The sequence below is a fragment of the Lynx canadensis genome, chromosome C1, assembly GCF_007474595.2.
Source record: "Lynx canadensis isolate LIC74 chromosome C1, mLynCan4.pri.v2, whole genome shotgun sequence".
NCBI classification, from domain to species: Eukaryota; Metazoa; Chordata; class Mammalia; order Carnivora; family Felidae; genus Lynx; species Lynx canadensis.
This window is the reverse complement of record NC_044310.1, coordinates 121,688,838-121,708,406: the sequence shown is the minus strand read 5'-3', so window position 1 is coordinate 121,708,406 and position 19,569 is coordinate 121,688,838. Positions and strand designations below refer to the sequence as shown.

At 36.8% G+C, this 19,569-nt stretch overlaps 1 protein-coding gene across 1 annotated transcript in view; it reads left to right on the top strand.

Moving 5' to 3' along the window:
- LOC115519827 (inactive dipeptidyl peptidase 10-like) overlaps nucleotides 1–19,569 on the top strand; it is a 222,216-nt gene that overhangs the window by 168,322 nt on the left and 34,325 nt on the right. The window contains exon 2 of the mRNA XM_030323704.1: nucleotides 16,813–16,927. Within this exon, the coding sequence (XP_030179564.1) occupies nucleotides 16,813–16,927 (115 nt within the window). The remainder of the gene's footprint in view (nucleotides 1–16,812; nucleotides 16,928–19,569) is intronic.

The following is a 19,569-nucleotide window of genomic DNA, read 5'->3' as shown; positions in this document are numbered from 1 at the left end:
GGACAACTGCAACCTTTAATCACTAGAAAAGGCAGAAAATTAATCATACCTTGTTCAACTTGAAGACATAACAGGGAGTGAGGTTTTCCTCAGCTTGGGGTGACCTTCTTCTGTTTTTCATATTTAAGCTCTTCCTGATCAAAGTCTTTTTTAAAAATTTTTTTTAATGTTTATTTATTTTTGGGACAGAGGGAGACAGAGCACACGTGGGGGAGGGGCAGAGAGAGAAGGAGACAGAGAATGCAAAATAGGCTCCAGGCTCGAGCTGTCAGCACATAGCCTGATGTGAGGCTTGACCCCACGAACTGTGAGATCATGACCTGAGCCAAAGTCAGACTCTTAACTGACTGAGCCACCCAGATGCCCCCAAAGTCTTCTTTAACTAAGGAAGGATCAACATAGATTTGGTCTTTAGCATACCTAACATTAGCCTCACCAGGGACCTCTTTCTTTTCTGGAATCCTATCGCATGGAGCATCTTACACTACAATGTTGAATTTTGTAAATATTTTTTTTTAACTGTTTAGTCAACCAATGGCCTTCCCAACTAGATTGTCATTTATTTGAGGTTATCAAAATGCAATGAGTCATTGCAATGAGCTTATCTGGAGTCCTTCCTCTCTTCCTTTATCCCTTCCTCCCTTCCTATTCTTCTTCCTTCCTTTATTCCACCCTTCTGTCTTTCATCCAGTATAAATCAACATCTGTGTTAGAATAGGCCAAAATCCTACTTATGCTTCATAAATGCATATGTTTATTAAGACTTTACAGAAGTCTTACAATGTGTGTGTTTGTGTGTGTGTGTGTTTATGTATGTATGTATGTATGTATATATGTCTGTATTTATTTATTTGGGAGACAGAATGCAGGGGAGGGGCAGAGAGAGAGAGCAAGAGAGAGAATCCCCAATGTGGGGCTTAATCTCACAAACCATGACATCATGACTTGAGCAGAAACCAAGATTCAGATGCTTAACCAACTGAGCCACCCAGGTACCCTGACTTTACAGAAGTCTTAAAACTGTCATTTATTTTTATTAAAAAAATTTTTTTTACATGTTTATTTTTAAAAGAGAGAGAGAGACAGAGCGTGAGTGTGGGAAGGGCAGAGAGAGAGGGAAACACAGAATCCGAAGCAGGCTCCAGGCTCTGAGCTGTCAGCGCATGATCTCACTGTTCATGAGTTTGAGCCCCACATTAGGCTCTGTGCTGACAGCTCAGAGTCTGGAGCCTGCTTGGATTCTGTTTCCTTTTTGCTCTGCCCCTCCCTCTCTCATGCTCTCTCTCTTTCTCTCAAAGGTAAATAAATGTAAAAACAAAACTGTCATTTCAAAGGACCTACTTTCCCTGATTCAGTGACAGTGAATACTCATGAACAATTACATGCAGTTTTTTAGTCTTTAAATTTGAGAGGCACGGTTACAAAACTTAAATTTATGCATACTAAACAGTTCATGAACAGTTTTCACTTGCATTATTTCTTGGAAGGCTCACAAGTAGCATGTACAAGTTGGTAACATCACCTCCATTTTGTATGTGAGCAAAACGAGGCTTTGTCTCATCTAATAGGAAAATGAGGATGGGTTTTGTGACATGCTTGATACATGAGACAAAGCCCAATGGCGTTATTTGGGCATAAAATGTTATTTCTGTTTGATGCCTAAGAAACTGAAAGTTTTATCTTAAGTCACACAAGTTATTATTAATGTGGGCAAACTAGGCTACTACTCAGTTTACTGTTCTCTATTTCTATATCATGAATATTTCACATTAGACACAGATAAGTCATTGTCAAGTTAGTTTTGCATCACACGTGGATATAAAATTAGTTTTAAAAGAGTATTGAAAATTAAGAATTGAATTCTGAGGGGCACCTGGGTGGCTCAGTTGGTTAAGCTTCTAACTTCAACTCAGGTCATGATCTCACGGCTTGAGAGTTCGAGCCCTGCATGGGCCCTGTGCTGACAGTTCAGAGCTTGGAGCCTGCTTCGGATTCTGTGTCTCCCTCTGTCTCTAACCGTCCCCGGCTTGTGCTCTGTCTTTCTCTCTCTCTCAAAAATAAATAAACACCAGAAAAATAAAAAGAAAAGAATTGAAATTCTGAAAGGACCTTCAAGATGAAGATTTGAATATTAAACAAAGCCAAAAAATAGTTTCTTAGTTTGTTACATTCGTATATTCAATAAAGATGAGTGGATGAACCATGTATCCAAAACTGTGTGGGGCAATGCCATACCATGAGAAATGAGCAGATTCTCCCCTGTTCATAGGCAGGAGGTTAAAGTACTAAAACATTAGAAAGAGTTAGCAGCCTGCTCATTTCCTGAAATAAGGTTCAAAGATGGGATTGCCTGGCCTGGTAGCAGTTCATGCTGGGTAATCAACCATAGAAATTTAGGGCTATTGATTCAGTTTATAGATCACTGAGATTCTTTTAGTGCTCTTTAACCACCAACATACAGCTTCTGAGATGAGTGGACAGCTGTCTTCTGCAATGTCTCTTCTCCTTAGATTTCAGATGAAGATAACTAGTTCACCTTCTAGTCTTCACGTGGCTGAGATGCACCCCTCAAGATTAAAACCCTATTCTTAATTCTTAGGGCATAAACCTAAGCATAGTGCTTCCTTATCAATATTTTTGTGAACATTTACTCTACTTGGTGTTGAGGATACGAAGATGAATGTGAAATGGTCTCTGACCAGGCAGAACTCATTTGAGACTAAATCTTGATTTGATAAATAACAGATCAAGAAAATAACGAAAGTGATCATTTTGTCTCCGGCACTGCTAGTTGGGTATATAATTATAACAGGTTAGGTCAATTGTGTATGTACTGGAGCTAGTAAGTAGATAATTAGAGATTAAAATCTGCCTGTACTGACTGCGAAGCCACTAAGTTGTAAGGCTTCCACCAAATTCTTCGAGGGCAAAAGGATCATTTTAGCAGTTCCAGAACTATATCACTCCAGCGTTTATTTTTTATGGCTAAGGTTCTCAAACTTGAGTGTGCCAAGGAATGATGCACAGGGATCATGGAGAGCTTGTTAGAGGAACAGTTGTTCAGCCTTTCCACAGAAACTTAGTAGGTCTGTGGTAGGGCTGAATAATTTGTATTCCTATAATCACAGAGGTGACACTAAAAATTATTTGAGTAGCTCTGACCTAGGGAAATGTGTGTCATACTTTAGCATGGAGCAGAATCCTCTGGAAGTCTTGTTAAAATGAATTGTTGGGCTTATCCTGGCCATAGAGATTCAAAAGGTCTGGGGTGGGACTGAATATTTTTTATTTCCAATGATGATAATTATTTTCAGATGATATTCAGCAGCATCTAAAAGTCAGCTTTGGAGTCTGCTGGTTCATGGACTGCACTGAGCTAAGGAACTATCTAAATGGATTGACAGAAGCACCCTACTAAGAATCCAAGTTTACAAAATATAAAACCTTTGATCAAAATAAGTACTTCACTTAACCTGGAGTTCTCCATCAGTGAGGTAGCAAAAAGTGACAAACTGTGAATGACATGAATTTTATGGGAAATTTTAAGAAGTAAGTACAATAAGTAACAACTGATTGTGATACCTAAGAAAGATGTTAGTTACAAGGATAGAAGGAAAAGTAGGCTGCTTGAAGGATACAGTGATGACCTTTAGCCATCTGTCTACTTAGAGATCAATTTTTTTTCTTTTAAAAATAGCTTGTCTGGGGCACCTGGGTGGCTCAGTCGGTTGAGTGTCTGACTTCAGCTCAGGTCATGATCTCACAGTTTGTGGGTTCGAGCCCCACGTTGGGCTCTGTGCTGCCAGCTCAGAGCCTGAAGCCTGCTTCAGGTTCTGTGTCTCCCTCCCTCTGTCCCTCCGCGCTTGTGCTCTGCCTCTCAAAAATGAATAAATGTTAAAAAAATTCAAAAAATAGCTTGTCCATGTGTTCTCTTTTTAACATGAACATATAAAATTGCTAGAAAATTTGCATGATATCAAAAGTGGAATTGGATGGTATCACTGGAAATACTGTTCATGTAGAGCACACAGGGCCAAGGGCTGGGGAACTTCACTGGCCAGAGGTAAACCTGAGAAGGAATCAGTAAAGAAAATGGTGAAGTGGCTAGCAATGGATTCAAAAAACAAAAATGCAAACAGGAGAATGTGGTGTTGCAGGAGCCAAGAAAATATTGTCCTCTGAGGATTCAATGGTTAATGGATGATAATGCTGTAAGAAGTCATGTATTAAAATAGAAAAATTGTCTGATGTGGTACCATAGAGACCATGAAGACATCTCATTTGAGTGTTGTGTGGAACCCTAGTTGTCCTTCCTTACAGAAAGAAGGTATAATGAGAAAATGCATGTCAAAAGTAAGCAATTCTGTTTGTGTTCATGGGTCTTTTTTCTTTGAAATGTTGTTTCTAAAGTTTTTATTAATATCACATGTGTATTGCTAGCACAGATTTAGATTATGTATCAATATCTGGCATCCATCATTGTTTTTCTTTGTTTCAAAATTATTCTATTTTCATATGTTTATTTTTCCAGATGAATTTAAGATCGTTTTATCAGTTTAAGAAGATCGAGTTCTGTTAGGATTTTTATTGGAATTACCTTAAATTTTTAGCTTAATCCAGAAAAATGAACATATTAACATATTGCATTTTCTTTACGGGGAATTCATTGATTCCCTTCATCTTTCAAGTGGTCTTGATAAATCTTCCAGTAAAATTTTGTGGTTTTCTTTCTTTGGATACTAAAACTTTCTAAAGTAATTAAAGTATTACTTTAATCTGTTGCTATTGTGAATTCTTCTGTTAGCTACATTTTTAAAACTGTGGCAAAATATGTATAACAGAATTTCCCATTTTAATTCTTTAAACGTGTATAGTTCTGTGATATTAAGTATATTCACATTGTGCAACTTTCACCACTGTGAATCTCCAGAACTTTTTTGTCTTCTCAGACTGAAACTCCACATACACCAAATAATATCTTCTCCTTTCCTCCTCCCCCCCACCGCCCCCATCTCCTGGTAGGCATCCTTCTCATTTCTAGCTCTATGAACTTGACTTTTCTAGGTAACATTTATAAGTACTTGTATAACTGGAATCCTATACTTGTCCTTTTGTGATGGGCTTATATCACTTAGCATAATGTTTTTAAGACTCATCCATGTTATAGCATATATCAGCATTTTCTTTCTCTTTAAGGATAAATAATATTACATTGTATGTGTATAACATCTTTTACTTTTCCATTCATCATTGATGGGAAGTTGGATTGCTTCCACTTTTGGGTTACTAGCAAATAATATTGTTATGAATGTGAATGTGCAAATATCTCTTCAAATCACTGATTAATGATAGCTCCCCTAATCTCTCTTTGGTTACTATTTGCAGGTGATATCTTTTCTATCCTTTTGTTTTCATCCTAGGTGTGTCCTTAGATCCATAGTGAGTCTTTTGTAAACAGCATATACTTGAGTCCTATTTTTTTCCTTTTATGCATTTTGCCAATTTTTTTTTATTAGGGTGCTTGATCCATTTACTTTAAAAATAATTACTCAGGGGCACACCTGGGTGGCTTGGTCTATTAAGCATCTGATTCTTGGTTTTCACTCAGACCATGATCTCACAATTTTGTGAGTTCAATGCTCTCATCGGGCTCTGCGCTGACAGTGTGGAGCCTGCTTGGGATTCTCTGTCTCTCCTTCTCTCTCTGTCCCTTCCCCACCTGTGCTTTCTCTGTCTCCCTCAAAATAAATAAACTTAAAAAAATTACTCAGGGAAGGACTTACAATTGTCACTTCGTTTGTTTGTTCTATGTCCTATAGCTTTTTGTCCCTCATTTCCTTTTTACTACTCTCATTTGTGTTTCATTGGTCTTTTTGTGTGATGTAATTTTACTCCTTTCTCATGTCCTTCTGTGTTTATTTTAAAGAATTTTTTTGTACTTATCCTGAGGATTATACATAGCATCCAAAAGTCATAACAGTCTATTTTAAGCAAATACCAACATAACAATTGCATACAAAAAGTCTTTCATAGCACTATCCTTCCTACTTTGTTATTAATGTTATAAATTATATCTTCTTATTGTATACTTATCATGTAGACTTATAATTATTTTCATATTTTTGTTTTTTGAATCCTGTAAAAGTTCAAAATGTGGAATTAAGAGCCAGAATTACACTAGTCCTATTTTTTATGTTTGTCCTTATATTTGCCATTATGGATGAAGTTTGTATTTTCATATGGCTTCAAGTTACTGCCTAGCACCTTCTCATTTCAACGTGGCCTGCTTTTAACATTTCTCATAGGGAAAGTCTCCTAGCAGTATGCTTCCTCACTTTGTTTCCTTTTCTTCTTCAAAGGAGAGTTTTTTGTTTGTTTGTTTGTTTGTTTTCTTTCTGTGTCTTAAATGTGTCATCCTACTACCTCTGTCCTGCAAGCTTTCTGCAGAAATCCTCTGATAATCTTAATGTAGATACTTGTACAATATCTTGTAAAGTGACTTGCAGTGAGTCACTTTTCTCTTTACTCTTTGATAGGTCTTTGGCTTTAAGTATTTTGGTTATATGTGTCTCAGTGTGGGTGTCTGTGTTCATCCTGATTGGAGTTTATTTGTGCTTTTTGTGTTTCTTGTGTTTTGATATTCACATCTTTCCTAAAATGTATAAAGTTTCAGTCATTATGTCTTCAAATAAGCTTTCTGACCCTTTCTCTCTTTGTTCTTCTGGGATTCCTATAACATGTATATTCATTTGTTGGATGGTGTCCATTAAGTCCCTTAACTTCTGTTCACTTTTCTTGATTCTTTTTTTTTTCCTTTTGCTCTTCACACTTAATAATTTTAAATGACCAGTCTTCATTGAGTTTTTTTCTGATGTTTGCATCTGCTATTGAAGTCCTCTAGTGAGTTTTTCAACTGAATTATTGTGTTTTTCAACCAAGAATTTCTGTTTCTGTTTTTTTTTTTTTTAATAATTTCTATAGTTCTGTTGATATTCTTATTTGGCTTATATATCATTTTTCTGATTTCCTTTAGTTGTTTGAGCATATTTCTGATAACTGCTTTAAAGTCTTTCTCTAGTAATTTTGAAGGCTTTGTTATTCTACAGTGGATTTGAGAAGATTTATTTTGTTCCTTTGAACGCACCACTTCTCCCTGATTCTTTGTATTTCTTGTGATAGTTTGCTGCAAATAGGGAATTTGAAAATATTGGCATCTTTCTCAGTCTTTGTAGACTGGCTCTGTGCAGAGAAAGACGTTCACTAGTTAGTACAGTATGAAGGTTCAAGATCTTCTCAGATCTTTTTGCAATATTTTGCTTCCTCGGGCTCATGTGTGCATTTCCCCCACCCACCCTCCACAGTTCCCCTTTGTATGTGGATATTTTTAAATATTGTGATTATCCTACGGGTTTCACCCTAGCTTTTTCTAGAGGCCTTAGGTGTTCTACTGTGTTTCTCTGCCTATAATTTCTTGTTCTCATATTCTGCATGTCTGTGGTTCCACCCAGTTTTAATGTACCATGTACCACTGCCTTCCAGGGATTCTTATCTCTGCAGCCATTTCTCTCTGATCTCCAAGTCATGCAAGACAGAAATTAATCCCTCAAATAGCCCACAGACAGACCAGTGGGCTTTTGTGGGGAAAAAAAAAATTAGAATTAGGCTACTTCTTCTTGACCATACTTCACTGTGTTGGGGGCAGTGGGAGGGTAGGGCATTTTAAAAATGCCATGAAATTTCATTTTTTAATGTGGCTTTTTTTTATTGGGCTTTTGCTTGATTGCTGCAGATCCTTAGCTGGTTTGCAGGGCTCCCACAAACTATTTTAATCAGTCTGTAGTTGTATAGTCTACTTGATATTTGTGTGGGGAAGATGGGGACTTAGAGTTTCTTAGTCTCCTATCTTGCTGCTATCAGATCTGTTTAAGTTTATTTATTTTTTAGAGAGAATGAGTGAGGTAGGGACAGAGAGAGAGGAGAGAGAGAGAATCCCAAGCAGGCCCCACACTAATAGTGTAGAGCCCTATATGGGGCTTGAACTCACAAACCATGAGATCATAACCTGGGTCAAGGTCAAGAGTCAGATACTTAACTGACCCAGCCACCTAGGTGCTCCCAGATCTATTTTTTTTTAAATTGCTATGTTTTTTAGTTGTGGTTTTGAACTCTAAATATGTTCAGATTCATAGAAGCTCAAACTCCTAAATCATGATAATAGGAATGTAAAGCTATTACTACATAATATATTGATGATGCTGTCATCCTTGTTTTCTTTCTAATTTAATGATGATCCATCTAGGAGTGTGTCACCACCATCATAATTATTGAGGAGAGATAAATGTCAAAGTATAATTGAGATAATTGCTAGTTCTTTTATAAACAAATTAATGGTGAACAAATAAAACCAAATCAGAATTAAAAAAAAAAAAGTAAGGCAGATAGCAATAAAAGAGTCTTAATTTGCATATCTAACAAGCTCCCATGTGGTGGTGAGGCTATTGTCTATAGTTCACACTATGAGTAGTAAACACTGACTAAACACTGTTTCATCTACATTAACAGCACAAAACTATAACAAGCATAATTTTGAAAAAATATATAACTTGTGATCACACTTTAGGGGCGCCTGGATGGCTCAGTCTGTTAAGCATCCGACTTCGCCTCAGGTAGTGATCCCAGCATTGGAGCCCCTTGTTAGGCTCTGTGCTGACAGCTTGGAACCTGCTTCAGATTCTGTCCCCCTCCCTGATTGCCCCTCCCCCACTCACACTCTGTCTCTCTCTTTCAAAAATAAACATTTACAAAACGTCAAAAAAAAATACACACTTTCCTTAGTATAGTCCTCTAATCAGAGAAGCATGATGAATGAGAAAATTGTGAATGACCACGAATGTATTTAAGAAGCAGTAGGCGTTAGGGGCACCTGGGTGGCTCAGTCGGTTAAGCGTCTGACTTCAGCTCAGGTCATGATCTCACAGTCTGTGAGTTTGAGCCCCGCATCAGGCTCTGTGCTGACAGCTCAGAGCCTGGAGCCTGCTTCAGATTCTGTGTCTCCCTCTCTCTCTGCCCCTCCCATGTTCATGCTCTGTCTCTCTCTGTGTCAAAAGTAAATAAAAACATTTAAAAAAAATTAAAAAAAAAAAAAGAAGCAGTAGGCGTTAGAGGCACCTGAGTGGCTCAGTTGATTGAGCCTCCAATTCTTGATTTCGGTTCAAGTCATGATCTCACAGTTTGTGAGTTTGAGTCCTGCATCAGGCTCTGTTCTGACAGCATGGAGCCTGCTTGAGATTCTCTCTCTAACCCCTCCCCTGCTCCCATGCATGCTCACTCACTCTCTCTCTCTCAAAATAAATAAATAAAACTGAAAAAGAAGCAGTAGGCATTATAAATATTAACTACATATTAGATATGAGATACAATCTTTATGATTATATTTTTATTGATACTCTTTTTTAAAAGTCTATTTATTTTTGAGAGGAAGAGAAAGAACAGGAGCAGGGGAGGGGCAGAGAGAAAGGATCCCAAGCAGACTCCTCATTGTCAACATGGAACCTGATGTGAGGTTTGAACACGTGAACCTTGAGATCATGACTTGAGCCAAAATCAAGAGTCCAACACTTAACCAACTGAGCCACCCAGGTGCCCAAGTGATATTCTTAATATATGTGTTGTGGGGTACTATGGCTGTATCTCCTGAAATTGGACAATATTTAAGGATTATTTAATTAAGCGCCTGCATTTAATTCACTAAAATTTTATTTCATTGACTTATTTTTATTTAAAGTGAGTTTAAAATTTCTTTATGTGCTATGTTTTTAAGAGATAGTATTGAGAGAGTGGAGGAATTTAATAAAATTTGGAACTTTTCCTTGTTTTAGTACACTCCAAAATATTTTTTTAATGTTTATTTATTTATTTTGAGAGAAAAAGCATGAGCAGGGGAGGGGCAGAGAGAGAAAGGGAGAGAAAGAAACCCAAGCAGACTCTCAGCACAGAGCCTGTTGTGGGGCTCAAACCCACAAACCATGAGATAATGACCTGAGCTGAAATCAAGAGTCCGACACTCAACTGATTGAGCCAGCCAGTTGCCCCCAAAATGTTTTAAGTGGTACAAGATTAATTGTTTTTTGAAGACAAAATCTGTGGTCCTCTATTTTGGGGGAGATCCTTAAAAATTACCCCAATTTTGTTTATTGGTCTGTTCCATGTTGTAAATTTTGTCAATTAGTTTTGCTAAAAGAAAAAAAAAAAGCACACTCTGTTAAACTTGCCAAATACCTAAGCATGTATTTTTATGGACACTTCCCACTTTTTTAAAAAATAAAATCTGTGATTCTTTTTTTCATTCCAGATTTTGCATGGTTATGTAATCTCAGCACATCCAGAACCTCATATTTTACTGATTGGATGTTCAAAGCAAATTTCTTATATCATTAAGGAAGTTAAAACTTCTCCCCTCATTTCCCATGGAAAAATTTTTTATAATTTCCTGTTTTAACCTTATTTATACAACCTTGTATTAATTATACTGGTGGCTAGCAAAATCTTCATTAGAGTTTATGCTCATTGGGGACAGTTCTTATTTTAATTTGTATTCCTGTCTTCATCTAGTTTAATATTTTACCCACTAAAATACTCCCGTATATTTTGTGAAATAGAATTGTTTAAAGATAATTGGCCAACTGTTGATTCCCTACATCTTAAGGTTTTTCAAACCTTAATCCTAATCATCTCTAATATCATGAAATAGTATAGAACATTTGAAAGTATTTTAACTTTGATTAAGATATTTACTAATTATTTGGTATAAATGTCTGGATTCTGTCTAACCTTTCCATTGTTGAGAATGTGAGCACCATGAGTAAAGTAAAATTATTTAAATAAAAATAATTGAACTTCTGAGCTATTTAACAGAAAATGAACTAGTAGAATGTGTCATACCCCCCTTTTTTTTAATTTAAGGATCCCCCTTTTTTTTAATTTAAGGAACTTATTTGAATTCATTTCAGAAAACATTAACACTTTGATTTTGTGAAGACTTCAGTACAGTAGAGAGTTTTGAAGTAATAAGAGAAGTATAGGTAGGGGATAAAATAAAAGTGAAGAGTTGAGTTTTCGGATGGTTGGTATGGTTGTATTGAGAACCAAGCTAAGAATCACTGTATTTAATACTAATATTCTAAGCCTGAAAATCTAAGTTCTCCTTTTCAAATAGCAATAAAGATATTTTAAAGAATCTTCCCTGTGGTTCTCAGAAAGTAGACATGTGGTAGAAGAAAATCTATTTTTATTAAAATACACCCACATCTAATCTACAGACATAATTCAACATTATGATTCTCCCTTTGAATCTTCCTCTAAATGTTATCACTTTCTGAGACTATTATAATATGGAGGGATCATATTTCTTCTCATGGTGCATATGGCAGTGAATACATTGTAGTTGTCTAAGGGAAAGTACAAGTGGGATATATAAGTTTATAAAGGCCCTCACATTTTTTCTTTTCTTTACTTTTTAGAGAAGATAGGATCACTTTGGCTTTCCCCCATTATTTTGCAAATGAAATGACATATAAATTTTATATGTTTTTTGTGTGATTTCCAGCACTTTTTTCTTTGCACTTGAACAAATAAAACATGCATTTTGATTTAGGTCAACTATTTTTTTAGTGGACAACCTTGTCATATAAGCTCAACTGTTCTCTGGAAGGTGATGAGTAGATAGGCTGTCGATAAAACATGAATAGCTAGGTTACAGACCCAGTTCCTTTCTAGTACTGACTTGTCTCTTGATAGTCTCAGCACTGAATATTATCTGGAATTGGACACAAATGTTTCAACTGATGCATCCGTCTACTAGAGAACTAATTTACAAAAGCAGCTCTTGTATGGATTATTACATACTTGTCTTTGTATCTTTGAAGGTACCTCAGACCTATTCTGTGAATATGATTTCCAGCATGGACTCGGTTCTGCCTCCACAACATCTAGATGACCTCATTGCCAAGTCCTTAACATGTGTTCTCAGGTTGCTGCACAGCACCATACCTGTTCTGTGGGCCTAGCAAGTGAACTTAATTGGTTTCAGGTGTTGGCTTGTAGAAAGTCCTTGAAAAGCAAAGCCAGTTAGGACCACTTTCCATAGCAATGGAAATTATGAAGTTTGTTTAAGAAGTTAACTTGAATGTTGGCAACTGCATTTTGGAAAGCTAGCATCAGATAAATGAGGCTAAAAATAACTGCAGAGAAATTAATCTTTAGCAAGTAGCTACATTTTAAAAGTTCGCTCTTAATGTGTATTTAACTAATGGCACTGTATCTCTATCCCCCTTTGGGTTTCCATTTATACCACTTAATTAATTGAGCAATTATTTTCTAAGCACCTATTAAGAGAACCAGAGATTGTTAAGCGGTTTGAGAAATCCGAAGTTGTCTAAGATGTCATTCTTACTTTAAGCAGATAGTGACTTTGACAGGGATATGATGGCGTTTTACATATGGCTTTAAGCATTATCATGAGAACCACTACCACTACCGTCATCATTATCTTTATCATAGCTGCTATCATTCATTCATTTGTTTTAGAATTATCTATGGCATGCCTAGTATGTGTCAAACACTTTTCCCAATCCTGGGGATACAGCACATGTACTATATTAATGACACCATGATGTTTCTATTCTGGAGGGGTGAGAAGGATAGAAGGAACATTTAAACACCTTAATATATATTCTTAAATAGCTTAATATATTACTATAGATACATGACTAAATATGACTTGCGATATACCTAAAATGATAATGCTATGAAGAAAAAGAAAGGGGAGGGAGCCGATAGAAGAGATATGAAATGTTACTTGAGAGAGAGTGGTCAGGAAGGAGCATCAGAGATGAGACTTGAATGTAGAGACAGAGTGATCTAAGTTAAGTGTGTTGAGGAGGAACATTCCAAGCAGTTCATTTCATGTGAATTTTATTGCGAGTCAGAGTTTTGTTTGAAGAATTGATTTTAATCCTTACATTTAAAAATAATTACATTATTACTCCATTTGTTCAGATAAACCCCCCCCCCAAAAAAAAATTTGAGGCTCAGAAAAGTACATCTTTGCATTCTCACAGCTGTTAAGTGGTAGGGGTGGATTCAGCCTATTAGTACAATGTATTTTAGGCATTTTTTTTTTTTCCAGAGGAAGGGAAATCATATGTGGCTTGCATAAGTAGGTGAAATTCGGAAGAGAAGAGACATTAGAGCTGGATGTTGAATGATGGGCAGTGCCTGCAAGTGGAGGCATGCAAAAGGGATTAGATGGGAAAGAATCCGGATGGAAGGTGAGGTGAAGGCTGAGGCATCAGAGGCATCTGTGCCAAATGGTTACCAGAGCAGTATGGGGCTGTGTTCCTTCTCAAAAGGGATCGAGCTGGATGAGGAGACTGGAGCTTGGCAAGAGACAAGTGTTAGGCTAAATTGTCTCATTTGCATTTTGATTATTTAGCTAGTACTGGGACACTAAAGGACTTTGTGTAATAAAGGGACAGAAGTAAAACCATGTTTTATAAATATTGCCTTGGTAAGAGATGGAAAGGGGAGGATTTTATTAGGAGCTCATTAAGTCTGCAGTTCCAAAACAGGCTAGGAGATGCCTTGGGTATTGATGAGTCATCTTAAAAGTAGCCACACATTCTTATGTGAATCACTTTATGAACAGGAAAAAATTTTTTTTCTTTTTTTTTTTTCACTCAAATGTGTTTCACCCTTTTAAAAATGGTATATTTTCCCAGTCCACCATGACTAGGGAAAATATAAATTTATTGGAAAGGCATCACACAGCTTTTCTTTAATTGTGAATTTTCTCAAATAAAAGGTGATAAAGTACAACTGTTACTATGTCGGGGTCCACATCATTCCTTGACTCATTGATTTATTTATTGCTTCATGCATTTATCCTTGACATATTTATCTTTAGAACATCATATTTAAGTGGTTAAGAGCCAGAGTTTATGGACTGGACCCTGAGATCCCCCACTTATTAATTGTAAGTGGGTTTTTAATTAATCTCTCCAAGTTCCATTTTTCTCATCTGCAAATCTGTCAAAATAATAGTAATCACACCTGATTTTTCTGGGGATTATGAGAGATTATGAACATAAAATATTCAGTATAATACCAAACCTATAGTAAGATATCTAGGCTATTATTACTGTTAGACCACTTTTGGTAGACATTATATGGTTACATCCTATTCAAAAACTGAAAAGCACACTCTGAAGTCATTTCTTTAATAATTCGCCTTGTGTTTAAGAGTATGGTACCCACTGGATAACTAGTTTGTGAAAGCATCCCATGAATGCTCCTGTTAACCACTATCCTGAGAATGCAGAAATCCTATCTTCCCTCTATATGCCCATCAAGCAGGAGGTATAGAAGAACATGTTGTGCAGTGTCCAAAGACAGGGGCTCTGGGGATAGCCAACCTGGAGTATCTCCTTTGTAACAGAGTGTCCTGATGGCGGGCCCGGATATTCTTAGAACTCTCACCATGCAAGGAGGAAGGAGGTGGCAGGTAGTTGCTCAGGCAGGTTGCTGTGATGTGCACACTTGCTGCACTTAGATCCCAGCAGCAGATGCTTGTCCCATTGGCCACTCATGGACTCCCTGTAAGGAAGTTTCCCCAATCAAACTACATCTCAGTTGCTGTCTCTGGGTCTTGTCTTTGGCCTTACTGGACCATCACCCACTCTAGGCTTAGAGTCTGGTGAGGTGGCTGCCTATCCAGTGAGGAGGAACCAAGATCAGAATCAGTAGATTTAAAATTATAATTTACTCTTGATTCCTTTACTGGAGTGAGATGTCGGTTATAATTGCTAATACATTTGACCCTTGAATAATGTGAGGGTTAGGGACATTGGCCCCAGCATAGTCACAAACCCATGTATAACTTTCGATTCCCCAAAACATAACTGCTTATAGCCTACTATTGACTGGAAGCCTTACCAATAACATAAACAGGCAATTGATACTTACTTTGTTTTATGTATTATATACTGTATGTGTGGGTGTGTGTATATATGTATATAAACACATTTCTTACAATAAAGTAAACTTGAAAAAATAAAATGTTAAGAAAATCATAAGGGAGAGAAAACACATTTACAGTAAGTACTAAACTAAAAAAATCTGTATAAGTGGACATGTGCAGTTCAAATAAATATGAATGGAGATTCTAACCAAAACTCAAGAGAAATAGGGGTGTTGGATAACAAGCATTAAAAAGCATAGAAAAGAGGAATAGAGTGAGTCATTAAAAAAAGAATAGAATGGGGGCGCCTGGTTGAGTGCCTCAGTTGGTTCAGGTCATAATCTCAGGGTTCATGGGTTAGAGCCCCACATCAGGCTTTGAGCTGACAGTGTGGAGCCTGCTTTAGATTCTCCAACTCCCTCTTTCACTGCCCCTCCCCTGTTCATTCATATTCTCTCTCTCTCTCTCTCTCTCTCTCTGAAATAAAAAAAAAATAAAAATAATAGAATTGATCTCTGCTGGATTTGGTTCATCAGACTGAAAGACACAGCAGTTGATCTGAGAAGGGGAAAAACTAGAACAAAATACCTTTCATGCACGTTCTCTTCTTACATTTATTTAGGGTTTAGTTCCTTACATCCAAAGTATTTATGGCAGAATTGGAAGCCAATATCACTATATGAAAATGTGCTCAATGTTTTAATCCGTGAGTCATAGGAACCCATTTATAATTTACTAAATGTTTGCTATCCTATTTATCTTTGTTTAAAGCAGAGCTGCTCTGAGGCTTGTTTAGTGATCTGTGCACACCTGGTGAACTGGGTACCTTTACATTTTGCTTCATTTGTCTTGCAAAAAAAAAAATTAGCTACTTTTGAATAAAAAAAGTCTTTGTTGGGAAGGAGGAAGAGAAGCTGGGAGATGGGGTAGGAAGAAAGAAATGAGAGACTCAAGGTTTTATAAACTTCATTGCAAAGAAAATCTGGCATTCATTTCAAGCCAGTGTGGGGTTTGCTTTGCTTTGGGGAGTTATGCTCACACAATTCTAGTCAACAGGGTAGAACACAGATCATCTGAAAAATGAAAAGCTTTACTTGATGTATTGTGAGAGATGCTCAAGTTTATCCTTCCCCATCCATCTTCCTCCTTGCCAATATTAGGCATGCTGCCTAGGGAGAGGATGCTATCAACCACTGATATAGAAGCACTCATTTAATTTAGTTACTACATCCTGTTGATTTTTATGAGTGGTGGGGGAGCCGTTTAAAAAAGACCTGTTGTGTTGACAGATGTGCCCTGCTCTACAGCATGGGGCATTTTGAATGATTTTCCCATCTCTAATCTTTTCCCCCCACTATCCAGTGAGAAAAGTAGTCCACAGTGCTTGGGAAATATTTGTCTAAATCTTTGTCATAGGTTCCATTGTAGTAAGAAAAAAATGTAAGTGGGTGTGCTTTATTTCCATAATTATTTTGCAGAGTACTTTGGCCATTGTCCTAGTGTTTATAGTCAATGCATTTTAACTCCATCTACATTTTGGACATCAGGCCTAAAGCTCTGTTGGTTTATCTCTTACAGAAATAAGATTACCCCCCCCCCCCCCCCCGCAAAAAAGATAGCCATTTATAATATATTCACCTTTGAATAATTAAAGGAGCTACCGAAGAGGAAAAGGATCCTAATCAGCTTTCAAACTGTGATTGTGCCATGCAGTGAATTATTCCTTTATGAATACATTTCTTTTGGAGCATGTATAATTATGAAACTTTTTTTTTTTATTTTTTCTATCTCGGTAGGAACTGGGAAGTAACAGCCCTCCACAGAGAAACTGGAAGGGAATTGCTATTGCCCTGCTGGTGATTTTAGTTGTATGCTCACTCATCACTATGTCAGTCATCCTCTTAACCCCAGGTAATCTGTCTTTATTCCTCTCTTATGATGGTATTGTGGATGATAATTTCACATTCAAATGCCTTAAGAGGGTAGCCATATGTGGTATCTTAAGACACATTAGCACCAGTTGGAATAAAAAAATGCATAACCAGACATTTTGCAAATGGCACCGTAATTCTGTGGTTCAAATACCATGCAAGATATTTTGGGGAAACTGAAATGTAAAATATATACGTTGAGAATGCCAAGGAGATTTTTGGTGTCCATTACTACTTAGAGACTTATGTTTGTCAGTTAATAAATGCACGGGACATTTGACTTCTATTGTGGGTTGAAGATGAGGGAGTGGAGTCTGGAAGTTCCCATATATAGGTGATACCTCGACTATAATGATGGCGGTGAAGGAGGATTTGAGAGACAATGAGGGTTTGATGACAAGAGAATGAGCTAAGCCCCTAAGTGCTTCTTTTTTCTGTTCCTTTCTTTCCTTGTAATTTTATATTCCCAGTTTCCCCTTGTCTAAAGAACATTGCCAAATTGCCCTTGCAGTGATCTTTAAATTGTGTCCTTTACATTAAAGAATTTAACACTAATATATAAATTATCAGAAGGCTTAATTCCTCTTTGGGGATTATTTTAGTACCCAGAAGTTTTACTGTTCTTTAGTAGGTCCTGATATTGGAAGACAGCAAAAGGCTGCTGACTTTTAAAACTCCCCAAAATATCTTCTAGGAACAAATCCATTTGGTATGCTATGACAACCTGCCCATCTAGCTTCCTCAAAGACTGGACACCCATATATTGCTCAGCATTATAAAAAAATGGTCATTTTCTGGGGTAGGTAAGATTGAGCTAGTCCAAAAATCAACTGATATAATGAAGTTACAGCCTGTTGTTGAATATTATGTATTTACACTTCATTTCTTGCCCCAGTTTTGTTACTTAGAAGTCCTTAAACATGTTGGACTTATTTCCCATGTACAAAATGTGATTAACAATAACAGCTCTCTTTCAGAGTTATTTAGTCAACTAATTATGGTGTCTAATTATACAAATGACAATATCAATTATTCCAGTATGGTACTTTGTGAAATCTATCATCTTGGTAAAAATATTGGCTTTGAAATATAAATTCCAAAAAATAGTTTGTAATTATTATTTAGCATATAAAGAGACTGAAAAAGAAACTAAGGGAATTGGGGCGGGGGGAAGAAAGCAGAAAGAAAGAGAAAGGAAGAAGGAAGGAACTGAGAGAGAGAGGAAGAGGGGAAGGGAGGGAAAGAGAGAAAAAGAGAAAGCAATTCGTTGATAAGAGCTGGCTTATCCAGAATTCTCTTCAGAAACCCTGTCTTATCTGGCTCATTTATACATCTTCAATCCAGTGTAATTGAGCAATGTAATGGCTCTAAGTTGTTGCAGAATGCCAAGAATCTTTGTTAAATGAGAATAAGCTTATGTCCGACATCATGTTTGTCTTAAGCGTCAGAATTTTAATGTAATTACTAAAAAATGAATGAGTTGAGTGTACTGTCTTCTACTGGGGACTCTTAACCAGATGGAGAAATTGGTGCCCTCATGCCTGTGTGTTTCTCTTGAACTTTCTTCCATCTGATTATAGTATGCTTTTCCAGTGATTTCTTTTCTCAGATTTTCTTGTTCCTCTCTGAGGCTATAGTGATACTTGGAGGTCTTTGAATGTTTGATATAAGCAAGACCTTATTGGGTTGGCCACTGACAAAATTAAACTTCCTCCTCACAACCTTTTCCGTGTTGTTCAGTATAAAAACAGTATAGCTGGCATCACTTTGTCATGCACTTATTCTCTATTAAAACAAGGGCTCTGAGCAAGGCACACCTTGGTTTGAGTTCTGGCTCCTAGTTTTGTGAAGTTAGCCAGTTATTGAACCTTGTCTGTCATTTCATTCTTCTGTATTATGGGCACAACATATAGTGCCAACTTTACAATGTTATTATGAGGGAGAGATGAGATAATATAATTCAAGTGTTTAGAATAGTATCTAGCACCACCGTTGCTATTCCTCTTATTATTGCTATTATTCCCTACTTATTGACCACCAGACATGATGCCAAACACTGCATTACATGAGGGAAATGTCTAAGAAAAAATAAAAATCTCTCTGGAATATGGATCTTCTGTGATTTCAAGTTTAAATTATGGCAGGTGGAAAGGGACTAAATATTTAATCGAAGTCAGTCTTTCAGTAGTCTGTGTTTTCATTCATTCATTCATTCATTCATCAGTAATTAATTATGGAGTTCTTACTACATTCTGGGTGCTGTGGGTAGCTGGCCTTGCTCTCTCCTGCTTTCTATCCATCACCTTCAACCCCCCTTTTTCCTAACTACACACACACACAACAACCACAAATCCTCAACCCAAAGACTTAATTTCATATAAGATTAATCACATGTTCAAATGTCTTTGGGTTTTACGGTCATTTTTGTCAAGAATATAATGATACAAAACAGGAGTCAGGATGCTGGAAAAAGTTTTGCTGCAAGGAATAGTTAAACTGTGTTATGCACTCTCTGTTTGCAAATTCAGAGCCACCAGAGACCTGGGAAATCCTAGAAACTGAAGAAGTAGATAGGTGTAGTCAGAGTGGTTAGGAATTTGAGTTATGAACAAGTAAATACCA